This window comes from Myotis lucifugus, unplaced genomic scaffold (genome assembly GCF_000147115.1).
Source record: "Myotis lucifugus unplaced genomic scaffold, Myoluc2.0 scaffold_280, whole genome shotgun sequence".
Taxonomy (NCBI): domain Eukaryota; kingdom Metazoa; phylum Chordata; class Mammalia; order Chiroptera; family Vespertilionidae; genus Myotis; species Myotis lucifugus.
The window spans coordinates 1,138,744-1,162,266 of NW_005871328.1; the positions used below are offsets into that span (position 1 = coordinate 1,138,744).

A 23,523-nucleotide genomic window follows, 5' to 3' on the forward strand; every position below is an offset into this window, starting at 1 on the left:
GTTTGAGTGCCAGGCGGAGAGCGGCGGTGGACTCCGTGGATGAACATCGAGGGCGGAGGTTGGCTGGGCAGGCTGGGCGGCAGGGGCTCTGGAAGAGAGAAACGAGGCGCGCTCTGGGGAGGGAGGGTGGCGGTAGGCAGCCCCCCAGCTGCTCCTCATACCCTAGTTTCCCTGTTTGGATCCGTTCGGGAGTGTGATCCGGTGTGGATAGGTCCAGGCCTGGGGAGAGACTCCAGTGCTTCGATTTTTTATTTTTAACAATTTTATTGAGGATTCATTTATATACCATACAATGCATGCCTTTTAAGGGTACAAGTCCATTATTTTTTAATAAACTTACCAAGTGGTGCAGCCATCACCATGGTCCAGCTGTAGAACTTTGCATCACTCCAAGGCAGTGGTTCTCAACCTTCTGGCCCTTTAAATACAGTTCCTCCTGTTGTGACCCAACCATAAAATTATTTGCGTTGCTACTTCATAACTGTAATGTTGCGACTGTTATGAATCGTAATGTAAATATCTGATACGCAGGATGGTCTTAGGCAACCCCTGTGAAAGGGTTGTTCGACCGCCAAAGGGGTCGCGACCCACAGGTTGAGAACCGCTGCTCCAAGGAGATCGATGCCCCCTTCCCCTTTGCAGTCCGTCCCGGCCCCGACTCCTAGCCCAGCAGCTACTGGTGTGCTTTCTGAGTCTATAGATTTGTCTTTTCTGGTGTTTTGCATCTAGCTACTTTCACTCACTGTAATGTGTTTGAGATGTATGCCTATTATGTGTATTGATATTTGTTCTTTCTTATTGCTGAATAGTATTTCACTGTCTGAATGGACCTCAGTTCTCATCCATTCTCTAATTAATGGACATTTGGGTTGTTTTCTCTTTTTGTCTATTATGAATGATAACTGTTATGAATATTTGCATATATTTTATTTATCTTGGGCCACATGGAGTGGAATTGCTGGATCATTTGGTAACTATGGTTAACCTTTTGGGGAATTACCAGATATATTCTAAATTGGTGACTGCACCATTTTATAATATCCCCTCCCCAACAGTGTATGAGGGTTGCAATTTCTTTGCTTCTTCACCAAAGCTTGTTAATATCTATCTATCTATCTAGTTATAGCCATCCTAGTGGATGTGAAGTGGGATCTTATAGTGTTTTTTTAAATTTTTTTGTTAATCCTCACCAGAGGATATTTTTTCATTGATTTTAGAGAGAGTGGAAGGGAGGAGGAGAGACAGAGAAAGAGAAACACCAATGAGCACTTGGATTGGTTCTCTCCTGCACACTCCCTTGGGGCCGGAGATTGAGCTTGCAACTGAGGTACATGCCCTTGACCAAAATTGAACCCAGGACCCTTCAGTCCGAGGGCCAATACTCTATCCACTGACCCAAACCGGCTAGGGCAATCTTATGATGGTTTTGATTTACGTTTTGCTAATGGCTGGTGATGTTGAATGTCTTTTCAAGGGTTTGTTGACGATTTGCATATCCTCTTTGGAGAAATGTCTGTTCATGACCTTTGCCTATTGATTTATTTTTAATTGTGTGTATTTTAAATATGTCTATTTTAGTTGTGGTAATGTACATAACATGAAATTTGCCATTTTAACCATTTTTCCATTGGTTATTTGTAAACCTAGGGAAGATTTCAGAACAACTAGATGCCAGAAAACCTGGCCTGGTGGTGGGGCCTCCCCTCCGACTCACAGAATGGGCTGGGCTGAGTCACCTCCTGAGCCTCACCTACAAAAATGTTCATACAGATAGTTGTTGACGTCGTTTCAGCGCAGTGTGGAGACAACCCACGGTTCCGCACACATCTCCCTCGTTCCTTTGTTTCCCGCCTCATTCCTTTTAATGGCTGTATAGCGTTCAATCATCTGAATGCTGTCTCCTGGACTTTCCCAGGTCTCTGTGGGTGGGTTTGGACTTTTATGACTACAAACAATGCCACCATGTCATTCTCTAAAATTCTCTTTGCACATTGAGAATGTTCATTGTAAGTACATTCCCAGACATGGAATTCTCAGGTCGTGAGATCTGTGTAATTCACATTTTCTTTTTAAAATATATTTTATTGATTTTATTGATTTTTTTTTTACAGTGAGGAAGGGAGAGGGATAGAGAGTTAGACACATCGATCAGCTGCCTTCTGCACACCTCCTACTGGGGATGTGCCTGCAACCAAGGTACATGCCCTTGACTGGAATCGAACCTGGGACCTTCCAGTCCACAGGCCGACGCTCTATCCACTGAGCCAAACCAGTCAGGGCTGTAATTCACATTTTCATTGCTGTTGCCGAGTTTCGCACTAAAGGGTGCAGCAAATACACACCCACCACACCGTATTTCTCCATCAATTTACGTCTTTAAAATCTTTGGAAACCTCTCTAAATCTGTAAATCTTGCAGTTGGTCGCTCCTGTTCTTCAGGGGCTCACAGGAACTTCAGAATATGATGAAAGCTCTGGTCCTTCTCCCCAGAAAAATGTACGCCAGCTTGTGTACATAATATATGGCTGACATTTGTTGAGGGGAGGGTGCTGTGTCTGTCCGTAGCTTTCCCCTCCTTCCAGGTCAGCGGTTCTCATACTTTTAGTGAAATAAGATTTTTCTGGGGAGCTCAAATACACAGACTGTGTGTGTGATTTTTGAAATTCTCACCAGAGGATATGGTTTTATTGGAGAGAGAGAGAGAGAGAGAGAGAGAGAGAGAGAGAGAGAGAGAGAGTTTGAGAGAGATATTGAGAGAGAGATATTGAGAGAGAGAAACATCCATCAGTTGCCTCTGGTACGTGCCCTGACTGGGAATCGAACCTGCAACTTAGGTATGTGCCCAGGCCGGTATCGAACCTGAAACATTTTTGGTGTATGGGACTATGCTCCCACCAGCAAAGCCACCCAGCCAGGGCCAGATTGTATGTGTGTGCGCGCGTGTGTGTGTGTATGCGTGTGTGTGTGCGTGTGTGCGTGTTTTAATATATATATTTTTTATTGATTTCAGAGAGGAAGGGAGAAGGAGAGAGGAATGAAAACATCAATGTTAAAGAAACAGAAACATAAAAAAGAAAAGAAAAAACACATTAATGTTGAGAGAGAATCATTGATCGGTTGCCTCCATCGATCGAACCGTGACCTCCTGGTTCATAGATCCTTGCTCAACCACTGAGCAACACCAGCTGGGCCAGATTATGTCTTAACAGCTCTTTGTTAGAGTTGAGGATGGATAAAAGAGGAGCCCTGCCCGACTGGGGTGGCTCAGTATTGAGCATCGACCTATGAACACAGTTCGATTCCTGGTCAGGGCACATGCCCGGGTTACAGGCTTGATCCCCACTAGGGGGGCGTGCAGGAGGCAGCCGATCAGTGATTCTCTCAACATGGATGTTTCTATTTCTCTCTCCCTCTCCCTTCTTCTCTGAAATCAATAAAAATATATTTAAAAACAAAACAAAGCAGAGGAGCCCTGACTTGGGTTTAGCGGGGGAGTGGGAGTCACTCAGCGCAGAGGGGGAATAACTGGAGGCAGTGAAGCTTTGAATTTGGCTCATGTGCTCACCCGCCAGGTGACCTTGGCCGGTGACCTAACCTGTGGGGGCTTTGTTTTCTACACTTCCTGTACGAAAGGGGGTGACAATAATTGACTCACAGGGTTGCTTGAGGATTAAATGAGATAATGTAGCTCTGAGGAGAGTGCCGGGTACACTGCTGCAGCCTGAGAAGTGCTAGCTCTTGTGTTTCATCAGTAACATCTCATTTAAGACCTGGCATGAAAGTGGTAGGTAGCCCTGGCTGGTTTGGCTCAGTGGATAGAGTGTCAGCCTGCAGACTGAAGGGTCCCAGGTCGATTCCGGTCAAGGGTACATGCCCGGGTTGCTGGCTCAATCCCCAGTGAGGGGTGTGCAGGAGGCAGCCAATAAATGATTCTCTCTCATCATTGATGTTTCTCTCTCTCTCTCCCTCTCCTTTCCTCTTTAAAATCAATAAAAAAAATATATTTTTAAAAAGCAGTAATTGCTTAAATGGTATCAAGTGTCTGATCATTTTTCTTGTTATCAGGCTTGCAGGGAAGGCTCTGTCTGACTAGACTACAAAGGGGTGGTTTGAATGCATGATACGTTTTCTTTCTTTCCTCCTCAGAATGGCTTCAACAAGAAAAAACAGCCACCCCATGCGGGATATCTTTGGTGATTTCAATGATATTTCCTTAGAAGATTCAAAGATGGAAAAAATAAAGAACTTGAAAATCAGTAGGAATCTTACCAAAATAGCTCCCAGTCATAGCAGATTTCTAAAAAGAAGCCAAACTATGGGTGGACAACACTTCTTCCCGAAAGAGGATGCTGGCCTGGGGAGTGGGCCCTGGCTGTCCTCAGGGAGCCCCCCGACCACTGCCTCAAAGCTCAGGACCAGCGCCGCGCTGCGCAAGCTGGCCCAGATCGAGTCCAAGATCATGAACCGGAAGGTGCAGATGGACTTGTCTGACATGGAATCCAACTCGAAGACCTCCAAGGACAGCCTTCCCTGGAGAGCAGACAAAGTGCCTCCTCGGAGTCCAGCTGAAGTTTCTGCACAGAACACAGACAAAACCTCCCAGAAGCAGGCCCGTGACATTCCTCTCGCCGAGAGCCGCACGCCGGCGGGGAAGGGCAGTAGGTTCCTGAAGAAGAGAGAGCCAGCTGTTGACGAGCTGTCTCCTGAAGCCCGTTTTGGGAAAGAGAGGAATATGTCAGCACCCAAAGAGAAAGCACCCGTTAGAAACCTGGGTTCGCCAGACAGTGACGAAGAGGAAATGAAAGAGTTGCTGGGAAGCTTGATGGAATCGTTCAGAGGAAAAGAACCACGCACGAATCAGGGCTTCACCAGCGCCAGAGTCATTGGGAAGAAACAAATGGAACTGTTCTCGGTAAGGTTTGCAGGCATCTGTTTTCAACAGTCTTTGCATTTGTACCTTTATGTCACAGCACCAGAGACTCTTGATGGCAGGTGTCACCCAGAAGCCACGTGAGAACAGGGTTTGAGGAGGAAAGACCGTCACAGCTACCTGTTGTGGGCCTGCTCTGCAGGGGCTGGAATTTGGGACACGTTAGGCAGTTTTGCAATAACTCGTAACTGTGTACACCACAGGGCAGCACTTTGACTGACTGAACACCAGCCGTGATAATGCCGTAGGCCAGTGGTCGGCAAGCTGCGGCTCGCGAGCCACATGCGGCTCTTTGGCCCCTTGAGTGTGGCTCTTCCTAAGTCTTAGGAGTACCCTAATTAAGTTAATAACAATGTACCTACCTATATAGTTTAAGTTTAAAAAATTTGGCTCTCAAAGGAAATTTCAATCGTTGTACTGTTGGTATTTGGCTTTGTTGACTAACGAGTTTGCCAACCACGGCCCTAGGCAATCCATGCCTTCTGTCATTTGTATCAGACAGGAATCATTAACTTGGGAAGGCTGTATTTCCATTTTTTTTTAAATATATATTTTATTGATTTTTCACAGAGAGGAAGGGAGAGGAATAGAGAGTTAGAAACATCGATGAGAGAGAAACATCGATCAGCTGCCTCCTGCACACCTCCGACTGGGGATGTGCCCGCAACCAAGGTACATGCCCTTGACCTGAATCGAACCCGGGACCTTTCAGTCCGCAGGCTGACGCTCTATCCACTGAGCCAAACCGGTTAGGGCATCCATTTTTTTAATTGAGATGAAAGTCTCATAAAATTAACCATTTTCAAATGAACAGTTCACTGGCGTTTAGTACTTTCACAATGTTTTGCAACCACCGCCTCTGTCTAGTTCCAGAACATGCTTATCATCCCCGAAGGGGACCCTGTATCCATGAAATAATCGCTCCCCATTTCTCCCTCCCCCAGCCCCTGACAACCACTGATCTGCTTTCCGCCCCCATGGATTTGTCTGTCCTGGACATTTCATATAAATGGAATCACACAACAAAGGGCCTTTGGTGTCTGGCTTCTCTCACTCAGCATGGTGTTTTCAGGTTCATCCACATTGTAGTGTGTGCCAGTGCTTCACTCCTTTTGTTTTGTTTTTTTGTGTGTTAACCCTCACCTGAGGATATTTTTCCCATTGTTTTTTACAGAGAGTGGAAGGGAGAGGGAGAGACAGAGAGAAACATCGATGTGAGAGAGACACATCGATTGGTTGCCTCCTGCATGTGTCCTGACCCGGGCGGGGGGCTGAATCTGTAACCCAGGTACATGCCCTTGACCAGAATCGAACCCATGACCCTTCAGTCCATGGGCCGATGATGTTACCACTGAGCCAAACCGGCTAGGGCTCACTTCTTTTTATAGCCGAATAATATTCTATTGTGTGGATGGACCACATCTTATTTATCCATTAATCCATTGTGGGCATTTGAGTTGTCTACCTTTTGGGCATCCTGCTGCTATGAGCTTTTGTGTACAAGTATCCGAGTCTCTGTTTTCAGTTCTTTTGGGTAAATAGCTCGGAGTGGAATTAGTGGGTCCCACAGTAATTTTATGAGTAACTTATTGATGACCAGTCAAGCTGTTTTCCACAGCGGCTGCACCATTTTACATTCCCACCAGCAGTGTATGAGGGTTCCAGTTTCTCCACATCCTTGCCAATGCTTACTTTCTATTTTGTGATTATAGCTACCCTAGTGCAGTGGTCGGCAAACTGCAGCTCGCGAGCCACATGCGGCTCTTTGGCCCCTTGAGTGTGGCTCTTCCACAAAATACCGGCTCTTCCACAAAATACCGACTTCTGCGCATGGGCCACGAAGTTTCAATCGCACTGTACATGTGTGGCCACACGTGGTATTTTGTGGAAGAGCCACACTCAAGGGGCCAAAGAGCCTCATGTGGCTCACGATCTATTTTGTGATTATAGCTACCCTAGTGAATGCTAAGTATTGGGAAGGCTGTGTTTTATGGGGAAACCCTCTGCATATTCATTTTGGTTCTGTTGAAGGTCCCAGCTATCATAGATCATGTACTTAGGAGCCTTCATTTAGAAATGTGTAATTAACAGTATGTATTTGAAGGCGAAGTGACATTTCTGATTATTTGTGGAGTATTTTTAATTCTAACATTATCTTGTCTAAATGTTGTACCTTGACTTCCAGAGATGAGGGGAAAGAGAGAGGGCCACTGAGGGATGAATATCTGGTCTAGGAAGCCTTGGTCCCATGCACCCTACTAGCCACATTGTCAAATGATAAGGACTTACTTACCACGCGTTTGGTAATTTTGTTTCTCTTATTTCTGCCAAAATAGGATCAGATCCCAACTCAACCAAAACTCCTGTCACTATCCAGTGAGGACCTTTCCAGCGCAGAGCCACTTGGGACAGCACATCTGCCAGCTTTCCAATTAGCAGGCGGGACTCTTCGCAGTGTGCGCTCAGGAGCTCACTCCCCACAGGCTCATGTTCCCGGGGACGCAGCATCCGGCACGGCGTCAAAGCCGGAGCCCTCCAGGGAGGCACGTGGCAGGCTCTCACCCTCGCCCGTGAGGAGTGGGGCCGGGCCTGCGGAGGAGTCGCTCTCAGAAGCCTCTGACGACAGCCTGAATGGTAACCCGCAGCCCTGAGCACAGTGTCACCTGGGCCGACAGGGCGAGGCCTCCTTGGGGTCCCCAGGATGGTGGTCACAGGCTGTTGTCACCGGGGTGCATGGTCCGCCTTGTCACACCCTCCACTCCCTGACCTTTCCTAAGGGGCCATTGATTTTTTACAGAGAGGAAGGGAGAGGGATAGAGAGTTAGAAACATCGATCAGCTGCCTCCTGCACACTCCCCACTGGGGATGTGCCCGCAACCAAGGTACATGCCCATGACCGGAATCGAACCCGGGACCCCTGAGTCCTCAGGCTGACGCTCTATCCACTGAGCCAAACCGGTTAGGGCTCTTTTTATTTTTTAAGTCTGTTTTTAGAGAGAGGGGAAAGGAGAGGGAGAAACATCAATGTGAGAGAGAAACATCAGTCGGCTGCCTCCTGCTCGCACCCCGACTGGGATGTGGGAATGTGCCCTGACCAGGAATAGTGTGACCTTTGGTGCATGGAACGACACTCAGCCAACTGACCCACACCAGCCAGGGCTGTTCTGTCTTTAATCTCTTCATCCAGAAACCTGACCAATTACAGAGCAATAGCCCAGATCCTCCTAGAAATCCTTCTAGAGCAGCGGTTCTCAACCTGTGGGTCCCGACCCCTTTGGCGGTCGAACGACCCTTTCACAGGGGTCGCCTAAGACCATCCTGCGTATCAGATATTTACATTACGATTCATAACAGTCGCTACATTACAGTTATGAAGTAGCAACGAAAATAATTTTATGGTTGGGGGTCACCACAACATGAGGAACTGTATTTAAAGGGCCAGAAGGTTGAGAACCACTGTTCTAGAGCCATGTGCAAAAGAGAGGCAACTCAGTGCTCCTTTTTGTGAAAGAAATTTACCTCCTTTCCTTTTTAAATTTGGAAAAGAAAAACATCTCTAGTCAAAGACATTTCCACATTATTTAACACTTTTATTTTAAAATTGTGTGTCTTTAAGAAAGAGGAGAAAGCAAAGAGATGTGCTGCCAGCATGGATTTCTTCCTTCTGGGGAGCTGGATCCTCAGATCTAAACTAAAGAACTGTCTGTGGTGCCTGCTGTGTTCCTGCAGGACGACCAGCAGAGGCCAGCCTGCCCCCAGGTGCCAGGTGAAGGGAGGAAAAATAGATTGTTTCCTTTGCCCCTTCTAGGTTCTCCACTGCGGCTCTGTAACAAAAGACGATGAGCCCTAGCCGGTTTGGCTCAGTGGGTAGAGCGTTGGCCCACAGACTGAAGGGTCCCGGGTTTGAGTCTGCTCAAGGGCATGTGCCTGGATTTGCAGGCTCGATGCCTGGCCCTGGTTGGGCATGTGTGGGAGACATTCAGTCTATGTGTCTCTCTCACATCGATGTTTCTCTCTCTCCATCTCTCCCTCTCCCTTCCACTCTCAATGGGAAAATATCCTCAGGTGAGGATTAACAAAACAAAACAAAACAAAACGACAGTTGAACAGGAGGAGGGCATGACATAGTAAATATTTAGTGTAAGTTGTTCATGACATGGGAGCCCCACAAGGAAATGAAGACCCGAGGGACTGTTAGCCCCGCCTGTGTGTGCTGGGTTCGGAGAGGAGTGGAAAGGCCTGGAAAATGTGACAGGACAAGAGGAAAGGAGCGAAGGCCGTAAACTGAGCCAAGCCTGCTCTTTGGGATTCCCCAGGGCCCCTCTGTCTTGGCCACGCGGGTGCTCCCTTCCTCTGGGTAGAGGGATGGCCCCTCTCACGACCTGCTGCCCGGAGAAGGGCAGGGTCCTTGCAGCACCTGCCAACTCTCAGGTTCTTTCAGCTTGAAGTGCTCAGTGTGCCAAGGTGCCACCCCGGGGGTGAGGGGAGGAAGAAACACTGCCAACTGGAGCCCACCCCTCCCGCCGCCCAGGTTAGGTTAGGGCCAGAGAACGCAGGGGACCGGTTTAGGCTGTGGGTATGAGAACACCCCTTTGAGCCCCTTCAGGGGCTGCCAAATGCCACTGGACGCCTGGCCTATTCTGGCAGGATCCTTGGGCCTGAGGGGCTGGTAGGTGGGTATCCCCACCATTCTAGCCCCACTGCTGCCTGGAGGGGTCTGTCCTGGCGGCCAGACCCCGCCCACCCTCATCCAGTTGCAGCCTCCAGGGAGGGAGGCAGCTGGGAATGAGTGGTGAGTACGAGTCCAAGTTTGGGGTCTGACATACCTGGGGGACATCCTAACCCCACTGGTTATTGGTGGTGCAGGCTTGGCCTTTCTGTGCCTCAGTTTCCTCATTTGTAAAGTGGGACAGAGCCTAGTCCATGAGACAGTGCATGTGGAGTGCCTCCGCTGGCCCTGCTTCACACGTGTGTTTAAAGATTGGCTGATGTGACCGTGATGTTACTTCTCAGCCAGTGCCAGCACTGTTCCACGTGCTCAAGGCCATGATCTCCCTGGGCCGTTGCCCCGGGCCAGCTGGGAGGGCCCAGCTCAGAGGTGTTGTCTGTGACCGCATGTTTGGACCTACCTGCCTTGGGAATTGAGATGACGGTTAGTGTGAGAGGAGGAGGGGCGAGTCCTCGGGCTGGAATGTCAGGCTGGATTGGATCTGGTCTTTCGGTGGGTAGGTGGGGAGGCCATTGGGCACAGCCCCTCAGCTGGCCTTTCCGGAGAGAATGGGAGCTTGTGCTCCTCTCGCCCACCTCTAGCTCTTGTCTCCTGCCCAGAGGGCCCTGCTCCCATCTGTTCCTGCTAATACCTTAGCACTCACACCGTCCGGCCTTGGCAGTCGGCCAGCTCGAGTGCCAGAATGCTCATTCAGTGCCAGCTCCCATGTCCTTAACTTCTTTAATGAGAACATAGGATGCATCAGGCCCAGCCTCACATCTGCCTGAGGGGCCACTCCACTAGACCCTGCAGCCTTCTTCCCATCTCCCCCGGAGGCTGGGTGGCCCTCCCACCCCGCATACTTGAAGCACACTGGCCACCATGCATCTTCATTGCATCATGATCATCTGCTCACCCATCTAACCAGGACCCGGGAGGCCCAGGGTTTGTCTTATAAATGTTTATCAGAACACGACAAGCCACACATGTTTGTTTACACCTTGACTATGGTGGCTTTCACACACTAAGGGCAGCTGCGTAGTTGGGACAGAAACTGTCTAGCTTTCAAAGACAAAAATATTTGTTTTCTAACTCTTTTTAAAAAATATCTTTTTATTGATTTCAGAGAGGAAGGGAGCGGGAGAGAGAGATAGAAACATCAATAAGGAGAGAGAATCATTGATCGGTTGCCTCCTGCACGCCCCACACTGGGGATTGAGCCCACAACCCGGGCATGTGCCCTGACTGGGAATTGAACCATGACCTCTGGGTTCATGGATTGATGCTCAACCACTGAGCCACACCAGCCAGGCTGCTATCTAACTCTTTAGAGAAAAAGTGTGCAGACCCCCTGGACTAGCTTACTGAGCACAGGGAGGGCACGTCTTCCCATCTTCCTATCCCTAGCGCTTAGCCCGGTGCCTACAACACGATGGCAAACATTTATGGAGCCAATCAATGAGTAAATATTATCATGTTACGTTTTTAATTACAGATTTTAGAATAAATGTTTTATCCCTTGATGATCTGGCTCCAGCTGTCAACACGCAATCGGACTTGGAAGAGAAAGTAAGTACAACTGTCTCATTTTTCATTGTAAGTCATGACTCAGGAAGGTTTGCAACTGTTACACTTCCTTTAGGTCAGCAGTTCTTAACGGGGTGATTGTGCCCCCAGGGGACACGTGGTGATGTCTAGAGACATGTTTTGGTTGTCATGACTGTGGAGGGGCGGGGGGGTGCTGCTGGCGTGGAGTGGGTGGCTGCTGGGCTGGGTGCTGCTCAGTGCCCTGCCCGGCACAGGACGGCCCCACTGCAAAGAACGCCTGGCTCTCAGGGGAGACCCTGACTTAGGTGATAACAGGATGAAGCTACTTAATAAATACCGTGGACCATTACAGCCCCATGGAGTCCACCCCATAGCGACACCTGCCGGACTTGTTCCACTGCCCCGTTGTGATCCTTGCCGTATTAGTGACCACCTCAATATCAAAGGCATCTAATAATACACAGTAATGACACCTCAACAGATTTCACTCATGTGCTCCCTCCTGAAACCATCGGTGTTACGTGCAGCAGCCGTGCTGGAGCATATCAGGAATCCCACTCAGTGACTCCCCCGTACACAGCTCATGCAGGACTACGTGGGCCCTCGCCTGGTGGGCCCCCAGGGGCACCGCACCCCGTCGAAGGCAGTGGTATCTGGAGCATGTTCATCACTCGAAGACACTTTCCAGTTATCTCTGCTGTCCTTCGTTTTAGGAAGGAGGTCTGAGGGAAAAGGCACCCAGCAAAAGCCCCGGGTCCAGGGACCCCCCGACCGGAAGCGAGGTCTCGGAGCACCTGAGCGAGCCCTCGGCCTCCTCTGCTGCGCCCCAGCGTGCTGCTAGCCTGCGGCCGACGCCTGGGGAGCCTACGGCCAGCACGGTGAGCTGGGCTTATTCGGAAGATTTTGAGAAATCCCCACGTCGGACAGCATCAGAGCCAACGACCCGTTCTGAGGAGTCTCTGGACAGGACGCTGGCCACTTTGTCTGAACTCTCTGCAAGCCTGCAGACACACCACCCCCCACCAACAGGTGCCTCTCGGAAAAAGTGGGCCCAGGATGTGACAAGAGTCACAGTGAAGGAGCAGGCTGTGCAGACCCTTGACCCCGCCTTCACCTACCAGTGGACAAAGCGTAAGTGTGAGGCCGGAGTGCCCGAGGAGGGAGGCGCAGGCCACGGTGGCAGTGACGGGCACTCAGGCTGTGCAGTGGGCACCCTGGAGGCGTGACAAGGAGCTCCAGTGTCTGGAGTCTGCTATCGTGGTTAACTAGCTGGGGGTGCTCGGTGCCCTGCTTTCCTCTTACACAGATGAGGGGCAGCTGCCCTGGGTGTTTCCTTCTCTTCCGAGCACTCAAACATTATGAGTTTCCAGAATCACTGACCGAGGCGGTAGTTCTCAACTGGAGTGATTCTGGCCACGGGGGACATTGGCAAGGTCTGGAGCCGTTTGGGGCTGTGAGGCTGGGTGGAGGACAGGAAGGCTGCTAACGCCCCGCAGTGCCCAGGACACCCCCACCACAGAGTGATGTGGCCCAAATGTCAGTGGTGCCCAGGGGGAGCCTGGGGGAGCAGCATTGCGACAGAAACTGCCTCCTGGGACAGTGCGTCCTCAAGCAGCTCCTGGGGTCGGTGCAGGTCTCCCAGGGCGGCACTAGCTGGTGGTGTCAAGTTGGTGAGTTTGGGCGGATTCTCTCCTGTGGTGCAGGGATCCCTTCTCATCACGCCCAGTCTGACTTTCCAGACATTTCTCTTGTCCCCAGTGTCAGCCTTGGCCCTTCTGGAAAGAAAGTTCCCTTTCCTTTTTTTTTGGTTAATCCTCGCCCAAGGATATTTTCCCATTGATTTTAGAAGAGAGGGAGAGGGATGGAGGGAGGGAGCAAAAGAAACATAGATTGGTTGCCTCCTGACCGGGGCCAGGGATCAAACCCACAACCCTGGTACATGCCCTTGACCAGGAATTGAACCTCAGACCCTTCAGTATGTGCACCAACACTCTAACCAATGAGCAACGCTGGCCAGGGCAAAAGTTCCCTTTCCTTTAAGCATTGTCTTGCTCCCTTGTCTAGACAACATCCACAGCGTAGACCGAGCTGGTTCCTGGACTGAGCAAGGGGGTATAATTCTCCTGGACTGGTTCATTTAGATTGGGGGCCTTAGCCTTACTGCAGCCATTGCTCCAAATCCGGCCACTTACCCCTCCCCCTTTTTCCTCGGGACAGAGGCCGGTATGGCGACCATCGGGCCAGCCCTGGGAGGTGCCTATGTGGACCCTACACCCATCGCCAGTCATGTCGTCGGCGCAGATGCAATAGAAGGTAACAGCCCAGCTCAGGGGGTCCTTGTGGTGAAGTGGATGCATTTCATTTGCAAATTCACCCCCACCGTTGGAAGTGCGGCACCCCCTTTAGTGCTGGGTGTGAGGAATCCGTTGGTGGGGATTGTCATAGCCATAGGCAGCTGCTACAGTTCCTAGAATCCCAGACGACAGACCAGTGGTTCTCAACCTTCCTAATGCCGCGACCCTTTAATACAGTTCCTCATGTTGTGGTGACCCCCAATTTCATTGTTACAAATTGAACATAATTAAAGCGTAGTGATGAATCACAGAAACACTATGTAATTATATATGTGTTTTCCGATGGTCTTAGGCGACCCCTGTGAAAGGGTCATTCGACCCCCAAAGGGGTCGCGACCCACAGGTTGAGAACCGCTGCGATAGCCTGAGTGATCAAGAACCCTCCATCTGTCTCGCCAAAGGATATGAATGTCAGACAAAAGAGGAAGGTTATAAGTAACACACCTCTAAGCCTCTCCATTCACCAGGCTATTTTTATTTTGTATGTTCCCCTTTGAGCCTTTTAATCCATTATTTGTTTTTCCTCTGAAGACACTCAGCCAGTACTGTGACTGGCCTCCTTGCCGAGTCTGGGGGAGTCATGGAGCCTAGGGAAACCCAATCCAGCCTGGGGTGGGAGGAAGGCACGCAACAGTCCTCCAAAAGCCTTTTTCTTAGGGAGCCCATGGGGCCACTGATAGCTCACGTGACACCAGCAAGGTTACACTAGTACTTGTTATTTCCCCCCCCATTTTAGTTTTCTTAACATTTTAAAAATATGAAGACATTAAAATATAATAATTGTTACAAAAGAAATGTTTAAAAAGAGATTTTTAAAAACTTAATATTAACCTTGAAGATTTTTCCATCTATATATAAAAGCCCAGCAACCGAATGGTGGAACAACCAGAACAACCGGTTGACCAGTCACTATGACACGCACTGACCACCAGGGGGCAGATGCTCAATGCTTGGCTGACAGGGATGGATGAGCAGCGCTCCTACAGCGGGCCGATCCCCGAAGGCCACGCCCCCCGCCAGTGCACGAATCCATGCACTGGGTCTCTAGCGTTACTATATATTTGAATAATGATCATTTTTAACACTTGCAGTTTTAATTCTAATTGTTTATTAAAAATTTTGTTTTAATTACATGTTTAAAAATGCATAAGTCAAATTTACCCCCTTTCCCATATTTAAGTGGATAGTGGGTAGTGTAAATAGATTTATATTGTGCAACTGCACATTTTGAGTGTCAGTTTAATAACCTTTCTGTGTGTTGGATGTGGAGGTGAAGACTTCTGAATCTGCCCAAGAGGTGAGCATTCTTGACATGCAGCTCTGAGGTTCACACACATCAGGAGAAGGCAGTTCATTTATTAGAGACAGACAAAAGGCGAGGCCTTCACTACTTCCCAAGGTGGCATTGCTTCTGGAAAGTATGGAGACATAGCAGAAGGAGTGGGGCCTGCAGAACACCTGGGCCCAAAGCAGCTGACGCTGACAGGATGAGGGGACTGGGGTGAGGATGGGGGGACGGGCCCAGGGGCCGCTCAGTAACTCGGTGCTGGGGGCAGCCCTGACAGCTTACAGCCCGGCCGTGTTCGCCCTCAATGACATGCTTAAGCAGCAGCTGAGCCTGACGCAGCAGTTCATGGAGACCAGCCGGCACCTGCACGGGTCCCTCCTGCAGTCCCTGGACCAAGACGCATTCCACTACCACACCCTGGAGGAAACCAAAGAGGTGACACAGCTGCCCCCCATGGGAGAGGGAGGGCAAGGCGGGACTCCGACCAGGGGGACAGCACTCAGCCCAGGGCAGCAGGGGTCCTTGGGCCCAGCCACCTTCTGTCCTATGGGAAGGAACCTGCTCTCTCCTTGTCCATGACAAGAGCCGGTGTGGGGCCGAGGCGCTGACGGCCAGCCTGGCATGCACCAAAGCTGCCCCCCTCTGAGTGACCTCTGACCAACGGTGGCCTCCTTGGTGAGGGGTGCTGTCCCTCCAGACTCTTCTCCTGAACCACCCAGCGTGATGGCTCTTCTCAGTCTCACGGGCTGAAGCTCAAGGGATGACACACTCACCTCTTTTTCCCTCCAAACATTTAATTTTTGTCTGACCACACAAAGTCCGTTATTTTATAAAAACAGTTAGAGAGAGATGTAACTTATATAGTCCTCTGTAATTTCAGAGATAACTAGTACAAGCTTGATATATCTATTCTGTATATTTTTCTTATGTAAAATATGAACTATTTGATGTATAATATATGTCACGTTATAATACACAATATATAAAATACATTACAATGTACTAGGTATATTATATATTACATGTATACTTTTTTATAGGAATGGAATATTATATGATCTGTTCTGTATGATTTTAAAACTAATTTTATCTACCAATATTTCAGTATGTATTTCTAAAAAATAAGGACTTTTAAAAAATAGTCACAGTACCATTATCATACCAACACCCAATTAACTTTATATTTGAAATCCAGGGTTCAGATTTCCACTTATCTCATAAAAGTTGAACATGTTCCTATTTTTGTTTTTTTTAAATATCTTTATTGATTTCAGAGAGGAAGAGAGAGGGAGACAGAGTCAGAAACATTAATGATGAGAATCACTGCTCGGTTGCCTCCCGCACACCCCACACTGGGGATCGAGCCCACAACCCGGGCTGTGCCCTGACCCAAATCGAACCATGACCTGGTTCATAGGTTGATGCTCAACCACTGAGCCATGCTGGCCCGGCCGTTCCTATTTTTTTCATCAGGATCCAGACACAGTCCATGCATCAGGATGCCTTCTATTTAGCCTCCTAATCTGGAAAAGTGGTTCTCAGCCTTGAGCAGTGTAGCACCCAAAGTCTGTGACTACCCAGGTGGTTGGCGGCACGGTGGCCCACTGGGGACCCACTTTAAGAACCTCCCCGCCCCATGTCTTTTATTTGTTAGAGAAAAAACAGGTTATCTGTCTGACAGTCTCCCACATTCTGGACTTTGCTGGTTGCACCCTGTGGGATCCCTTTTGTTCCTCGGTTGGACGTCCATCAGTTGACTGGACGTAGGTGGTGATCTGACCACGTTGCTGTCCATAGCCTTCCATGGCTCCTCGCTGCCCGCTCTGGGCCCGTGTCCTGAGAAGGGCACCCAGCCCTCCTTCCTTCCTGACAGCAGTCACCCGTCCTTTCAGACTCAGTCAGCCAGGGCTCATCTCTCCTTGGTTCCCACAGCGTTATCACATGGCATCTGTCATTTTTTGTCAGCGTGACCAGGAACTGCTGGGGACGGGCACTGTCTTCAGCACCCGAAGCCCCGGTAGGCTGAGGCGTGGTGGTGACATGTCCCTGTCTGTCCTCTGCTCCACAGTACATCAGGCACCACAGACCCGCCCCACTGACCATGGAGGATGCTCTGAGGGAGGTGAAGGAGGAGCTGTGAGCACCACCAGGTAAGGCTTGGCTTGTGGTTCCAACAAGCTGGTCTAGTATTCCAGCCGTAACACATTAGTGTCCAGGGGCTATTTAATGTGGGAGGGGGCAGGTGGCACCTAGGACGCACCTGAGTGCTTTCCCCTCCCAGCACCCAAGGACAGACCATAGACCAGTGGAAATGGAACCCGGGTGACGTTACCACTCATGGCCACAGAGGCTGCCAGCCTGTCTGGAGCCCCGGGGAACGGCTCCACCTGTCCCGGCACTGGCCTCCCAATGAGCTGAGGTCGATGGGGATGAGAGTCCCATTTACTAACGAGGACACAGGGCCAGGGGTCCATCCCGGGGACCTTGGTGTGAGACACCAGGCAGAGCTTTTGACCTGAGCCTACAACTCAGTCCACACTCAGACACCCCTCCTCCCGTCTGAGCCTGAGCACACTTCTGAGCTCCACACACCGAGAAAAAGGTCTTTATGAAAAAGTCTTTATTTGAAGGCAAAACAGTAAAACCCACAAGAAATTGTTAACAGCACGTGTTTATGCTTTATATCCTGAATCAGACACATTTAAACAATTCACAGCTACAGGAAACCTAGAACAAAATCAAATATTTTATCACATCAGGTTGAAAAGTTGGAGGATTTTGCATCTTATCGAAAAGAATTTTTTGAAAATGTTTCTGTACAAATAAACGGCACCACACCCCGCTGCCTGAAGATACTAAGTGCAGCTGATCCCAGTGTGGCCCCCGTGGCTCCCTCCAGGCCTCACCTCCTTGTGGTTGCAGGGGGGTGGGTGGGAAAAGGAAGTGACAGAGCAGGAGGCACGGCCTGTGGCTCCTCCCCACACTGGGTCTGAATGGACTATTGCACGCAAGTGCTGGTGTCGGGGTTCTTTTAAGTGAAAAACACAAGTAGACATTAAGGGCACAGATCCCCCCGGGGACCATTCTGTGACCTGAAGATGTCTCAGATCCATCTCCTTAGGTCCTTTTCTTTCTGGAAATAACAGCAAATGGCTAACGTTTAAAAAAAAAATTCAACTTAACTAAAATAACTAAGGGCCAGTATGTCTTGGAGGAATCATTTCAAATTATCGCACTGGGGATCATCTTTGATCAACATGTTTTAAAAACTAAACCATTTGGAGTAAAAATGAAAACCCTGTTTAATGTTGCAAATCAAGGTTTTGTTTTTCCTTTGTTAAAGAGTGAGCAGTACTAGCGCCTGGCCTGAGCTTTGTCACGACGTAAGTGGGAGGTGCAGGTTGTAGAGCTGGCCCGCTGCACCCTAGTCCGGCACCTGGTGTGCGCGCCCAAGGCCTCCTCCACACATGCTTGCTGATTTAAGCGGAGACTCGCATCTGACTGGGAAGAGACGAAAAATCCATTCCTACAGGTGTCAAGGATTCTTGTCCAGGGGGTGAGGCTCATGTTTCTCGCTTCACTGTCCAGGGAGTGAGTGCAGGGTGTCCTCATGTGGATCTTTCTTCTATGTGAAAGCTGGTTTGCCGGTGGGGCCTGTGCCTCCCGCAGTGGAGCATGGCACTGGTCACTAGGTATGCTATGGCTGTCCTCTTCTGTAGCTCCCCAAAAATGGAGGCTGTGAGAACCGAGGTCCCTACCATCTTCCACATCCAATAAGCCAGGAAGGTCCCACTTGCCAAGCTGCGGGCGGAGGGCCTAGCTCCTCACCACACCTACTTGCACTCGTCCCTGGCCTTCATGCGGGCGATGAACGAGTAGCTCTTGTTCCTGCGGTAGTTCTCGTAGGGGTCGTCCAGGGCCACACCCACACCCTTGTACTGGTCCCACTTATCCCGCACGTCCCCCCCCTTGATGGGGTCCTGGATCCCTTGCTCTTTCACGCCGAGGCCACCAGATCCACTCCAGCCTGAGGAAGAAAGAGGGGTGAGTGGTTACGACCTCAAAAACTGCAATCTGGTGCCTTTATCCTGACACAAAGTTAAGTAGGAATGCATTTGGGGAGGTGAGTAACATGCATAAATGCTGTTTATAAGCACACAGCTGGTAAAGAATGCCCAGCAGGCTCACCCTCTTTCAAAGACAGGGTGGTGAGCTGGGACTTCCTCTGACGCCATCATCCCCAACCTCAAAATCCCAGAACAAGTTGTTCTTCCCCGGACCTTACCCATTTTCACCAGCATCTGATGTCCTTTGTTCTCTTCCCCAAGCCTGGAGTCAGGTATAGGAGGTGCTGAATTAGAACCTAGACCAGCTGAGGAACTAAAATTAAGACAGGTTACATCTTTTAAAAATGAGCAGGTATATTTATTGGAATGAAAACTTAGAATATTACAGGGTGTGGCATATGAGGACAGTCACAGTGCAGGATGGACACACACACACTTGTGTCTCTATTATTCTTCATCCTCTTCACAAGCCTGATAACGGGAACTGTCTAACGTGATTGCCCCGCTTCACACTGTGCAGCAAGGGTCACACCAAGCCCCTAAAATGGTTAGAAACAGAGCCCAGCCACCACCATGTGAGATAAGGAGGTGCCACTGTCACTGCGTTAATGCCTGCGTGTCCCTGAGGCCCTGTGCCAGCAGGGACCACCAGGAGCATGTCTTCTAAATGACATTTCAACATTCACAGCAAAGCCTCAGAGGTTCCAGCGCTACCAGCAGGGCACTGGACAGTTAAGACAGAAATCTTACGGCGGAGTGGGGCTCCTGGACCGCGACCGACGTCTCCTGCCTGGGGAGTATGACTTGGACCTGGAGCGGGAGCGGGACCTCGAGCGGCTTCTTGAGGAGCGGGATCGGCTACGGCTCCTGTTGGGGCAAAGTTGTGGGGGAGAGCCCAGCGGTTCAGTTGGGCAGCCTTGAAGCCTCAGGCTCAGTCCCCGAGAGGTAGTACCTGCCTACCTGGAGTGGGAACGGGAGTAGGAGCGGGAACGGGAGCAGGAGCGTGACCGTGACCTGGAGTATGAGCCAGACGACTTGGAAGACCTCGAGTTGGAGCGAGAGGAGGAGCGCCCTCGGCTTTTGGATCTGCTCCGAGACCGTGAGGGTCCGCTGCAGGGAGAGGCTGGTGAGCTGGAGCTGGCACCTCCCAGCTCCCACACAGGCTGAGCCTGCCACCCCCACCCCATTTCAAATGACCTCAGGGGTACGGACATGCCATTCACACCACGGTGTCACTTTCCTAAACAGCTCGGTGAATACAGACCAAAGCCAACTTCTCTTGTGCTGGTGTTTTAACTCAGGCTTGTGGGAAGGGCTCCTAGCACCTTTAACATAGGGGCTAGACCCAAGAGCCAGACAGAGGCTAGACGTGACTTTGTCTATGATTGGGGGTGATATCGTATGTTTTATGACATTAGGTGTTGGGGGCATGATCCAACATGTCAGGGTGTGACACAACAGTGTGTCTGGTTCACTCTAAGCCAATTCATGACAAGACTAGCCAGGGAGGCATGATGACTCCATACAAGTCAGCAGGGACGCCCTTACCTGTTCCTCTTTTCCTGGCCTTTCCGCCGTCGGGCCCGCATTTTTGCTCGGAAGAACTCGTAGAGGCCATTCTGCTCCCAGCCTTCGCTGTAAGACGGGCAATGTGAGCACACGTGACCACACCAGCCTCCTTCCCGAAGGGCACTGGGAAATCTCCTCAGGAGGGAGGAGGCTACCTCCTACCCACAAGCCCCCCCCACCACTCGGGATGCGGCGTGCGTGCCACCACAGACAGCACTGGGGCTGTCATTTCCACGGGACGCCCTTTCTCAGATGAGGAAGCAGGCTGAGGTCGGGACACCTCTGGGAGGTGGAGAGACTGGGCTTATACCGGACACCACCGGCTCTCGGCCCCTCTGAACTGCAGTGGAAAGACAGAGCTGAGGGTCTTAGGGCCTGTGGTAATAACTGGGAACCAGGGGCTGTGACTCAGATGGGAACCTGTGCCTGGCACAGGAAAGGAAGCAATGTCAGCTGGGCTGGTGATAAGGCCTTTGGGGGAGGGTATCCTGAAAGGGACCCATGACAAAGCCTGAATGTGCAGCAAGATAACGAGTCCCAAACAGAGAAGCCTTTCATCAAGGGCCACTGTGTGACACACACCACCCATAGTCAGGAGAGAAACGGACCCTATAATGCCATTTCTCTTAGAGACACCACACTCCTCACCTGGGCCTCACACCATGCTGGGTAGAAGGTATGGATGGTAAGAGTCTTTCTTGTGAAGCAAACTTGGGGGAAGACAGGTTGGGAGATGGGATAGACCCCCCTCCCACCACTGGCCCCACTGCTGGGTCTCCCCAGGCCCCGTACCTGTTCCTTGGCCTGTCATGGGAAGGAGGGCTGTAAAAGGCCTCCACGGCCGCCAGCAGCCTCTCACTGGGTGGCATGGGAGGGGGAAGGCGGATGTCTTTAGGGTCCAAAGGCTTGTACTCGTGATCTTCTAGCTGCAGTGGAGAACACAGTTGTCACCACATCTTGCTGGAGCCCCGATCAGGCCCACCCAGGAGACAGGGCCTGGTTTGGGTTAGGGTTGCCCTGGGCATCAGGGTGCTCACCCAGCCCTCGCTGGAAGGCCCACCCTCTTTGAGGCTGATAAAAGCCAGAGAATTCTTTCTCCAAAAAAATGACCACAGAAGACATGGCCTTCAGGAAAGGAGAAAGAGCCCTGGTTCATTCACAGACACGCTGTGAATCCCAAATGCTCTGCCTGCAGGTGCCACCCTGTGCCCTGACTTCCTACCCAGAGCTCTGGTATCTCCCTTGAGGGCCCTCCCACAATCAGGAGCCTTAGCCCAGCCCAGCCCAGGAACTGGCTCATCCGCTGGTCCCTCTGCCTGTCCCAGCCCCTTGCTCACCTCACCCCTCACATGCATTCCCAGGTTCCATGAAGGCACACCTCAGCGGTTGCCCCTTTCCTGAAAAACCCCTCTGCCGTCAACCCCTGGACAAGGTGGCTTCCAAGAACCATTACTAAGAGGACCCGTGCCTCATGCCCAACCCAGCCTGCCCCAAGTGGCACCAAACTCATAGCACCAGAAAGATGCAGAGGGATCAGGGGACACGGGCCTCACGGACTGAGGTGCATTCTCACAGACCGGCTTGGTCGAGTTCACTGGGGAGTGGGAAATGGGGGAAGTGGCCTGGGGAAGCAGTTTGTAGCCTACAGGGAATTAGTTTCATCTATGAACCTTTCACATGGAGGCAGAGGCACTGGCCCGAGCATGTCCCGCTCAGCGTGGCACTCACCACAGACCTTACCTTCACAAGGGGGGCCATTAGCCCGGCGGGGAGATCGAAGTAGGGAACGTTGGGGACCAGACTGGGGTCATCGTGGTTGATGTGGGGAGGGCCCTGTCGCCGCATGTGGGGCGGTTGCCCGTTGAAGCCATGGGGAGGAGGGCCAAAGTCGGGGTGCTGGGGTCCCCCCCAGGGCGGGTGTTCATTGATCCCAGGATGTGGCATGCGATGGCCAGGGTGATGGTGAGGGGGTCCCATCTCTGCAAAACAGAAACTTCTCTCAGGCTCACAGGGAATTTATGAGCCAGGCGGCCCAAGGAGCTCAGAGAGGAGCAAGGATGCCAACACCCACTTTCTGAGCAGCCCTTCCATCACCTCCCCTCACACTGCTTCACTCACTGCTCAGGCAATGCAGCAAGAGGGGAGGAGCAGAGGCTCGAAGGGGGCTGGCTCCCACAGCAGCACCTGATGGACCTCGTAGGTTAAAGAAGGAACCATAGGGAAATCACAGCACCTTCTAACAGTAGTGTTATGGGCTAAATTGTATCTCCTCCCCACCCCTGATCCTGCATTCACCACCACCATCCTAACTCTCCCTCTGAAGAGATAATTAACTTAAAATGAAGTCATATGGGTGGGCCCTGATTCAATATGACTTAAAAGATTAGGACACAGGGAGAAGGTAGCCATCTACAAGTCGAGGAGAGAGACAGTAGAGGAAACTAACATTGTTTCTAGACTGGGAAACAGTAACTGTTGTTGGAGCCACCCAATCCGTGGGACTGTCATGCCACCCCAGGATGTTAACACAAACAATACACATGCTAAGTGATCTCCGAGCTGAATTTACAACCAATGGAGGGTTTTAAGGTAGAGGCAGTAATACAGGAAGAATAAAATTCTTTTAAGCCCAGCTGGTGTGGCTCAGTGGCTGAACATCGATTTCATGAACCAGGAGGTCACAGTTGGATTCCCAGTCAGAGCACATGCCTGGGTTGTGGGCTCCATCCCTAGTTGGGGATGTGCAAGACACAGCCAATCGCTGATTTTCTCTCATCATTGATGTTTCTCTCTCTCTCTCCCTTCCTCTCTCTGAAATCAATAAAAACATATTTAAAATTTTATTTTAAAAAGAGAAAGTTAACAAAAATAAAGACTCTGAAAAACAACAATAATCAAGTAGGAAAGCTGATGAAAACTGTTGAGACAAGGACCGGGAAACCAATCCTATGACAGCAGTGTGGGCCCTGGACTCGGTGCCTGTTGCTATGGGCACTTGGGGGTTACTTCTCCTTTTGGAATCTATCTGCCCTTCTCTGCAGGACAGAGACAGTGCCCTA

General features: G+C 50.6%; 2 protein-coding genes across 2 annotated transcripts in view; one reads left to right on the forward strand and one right to left on the reverse strand.

Annotated features, from left to right (window-relative positions):
• On the forward strand, window positions 1–19,760 carry CUNH19orf44 (chromosome unknown C19orf44 homolog). The gene is made up of 9 exons (XM_014465147.2): window positions 1–58; window positions 4,147–4,912; window positions 7,267–7,564; window positions 11,134–11,207; window positions 11,900–12,317; window positions 13,404–13,499; window positions 15,097–15,263; window positions 16,897–16,978; window positions 19,584–19,760. The coding sequence occupies exons 2-8, from the start codon at window positions 4,148–4,150 to the stop codon at window positions 16,966–16,968; spliced, it is 1,890 nt and encodes a 629-aa protein (XP_014320633.1). The 5' UTR covers window positions 1–58; window position 4,147; the 3' UTR covers window positions 16,969–16,978; window positions 19,584–19,760.
• The window catches only part of CHERP (calcium homeostasis endoplasmic reticulum protein), a 20,070-nt gene continuing 13,978 nt past the window's right edge, over window positions 17,432–23,523 (reverse strand). Inside the window, exons 11-17 of the mRNA XM_023763309.1 lie at window positions 22,205–22,443; window positions 21,257–21,390; window positions 20,444–20,530; window positions 19,856–20,005; window positions 19,646–19,762; window positions 19,114–19,208; window positions 17,432–18,855 (exon numbers count right to left, since the gene is read on the reverse strand). Of these exons, the coding sequence (XP_023619077.1) occupies window positions 18,662–18,855; window positions 19,114–19,208; window positions 19,646–19,762; window positions 19,856–20,005; window positions 20,444–20,530; window positions 21,257–21,390; window positions 22,205–22,443 (1,016 nt within the window). The 3' untranslated portion in view covers window positions 17,432–18,661. The remainder of the gene's footprint in view (window positions 18,856–19,113; window positions 19,209–19,645; window positions 19,763–19,855; window positions 20,006–20,443; window positions 20,531–21,256; window positions 21,391–22,204; window positions 22,444–23,523) is intronic.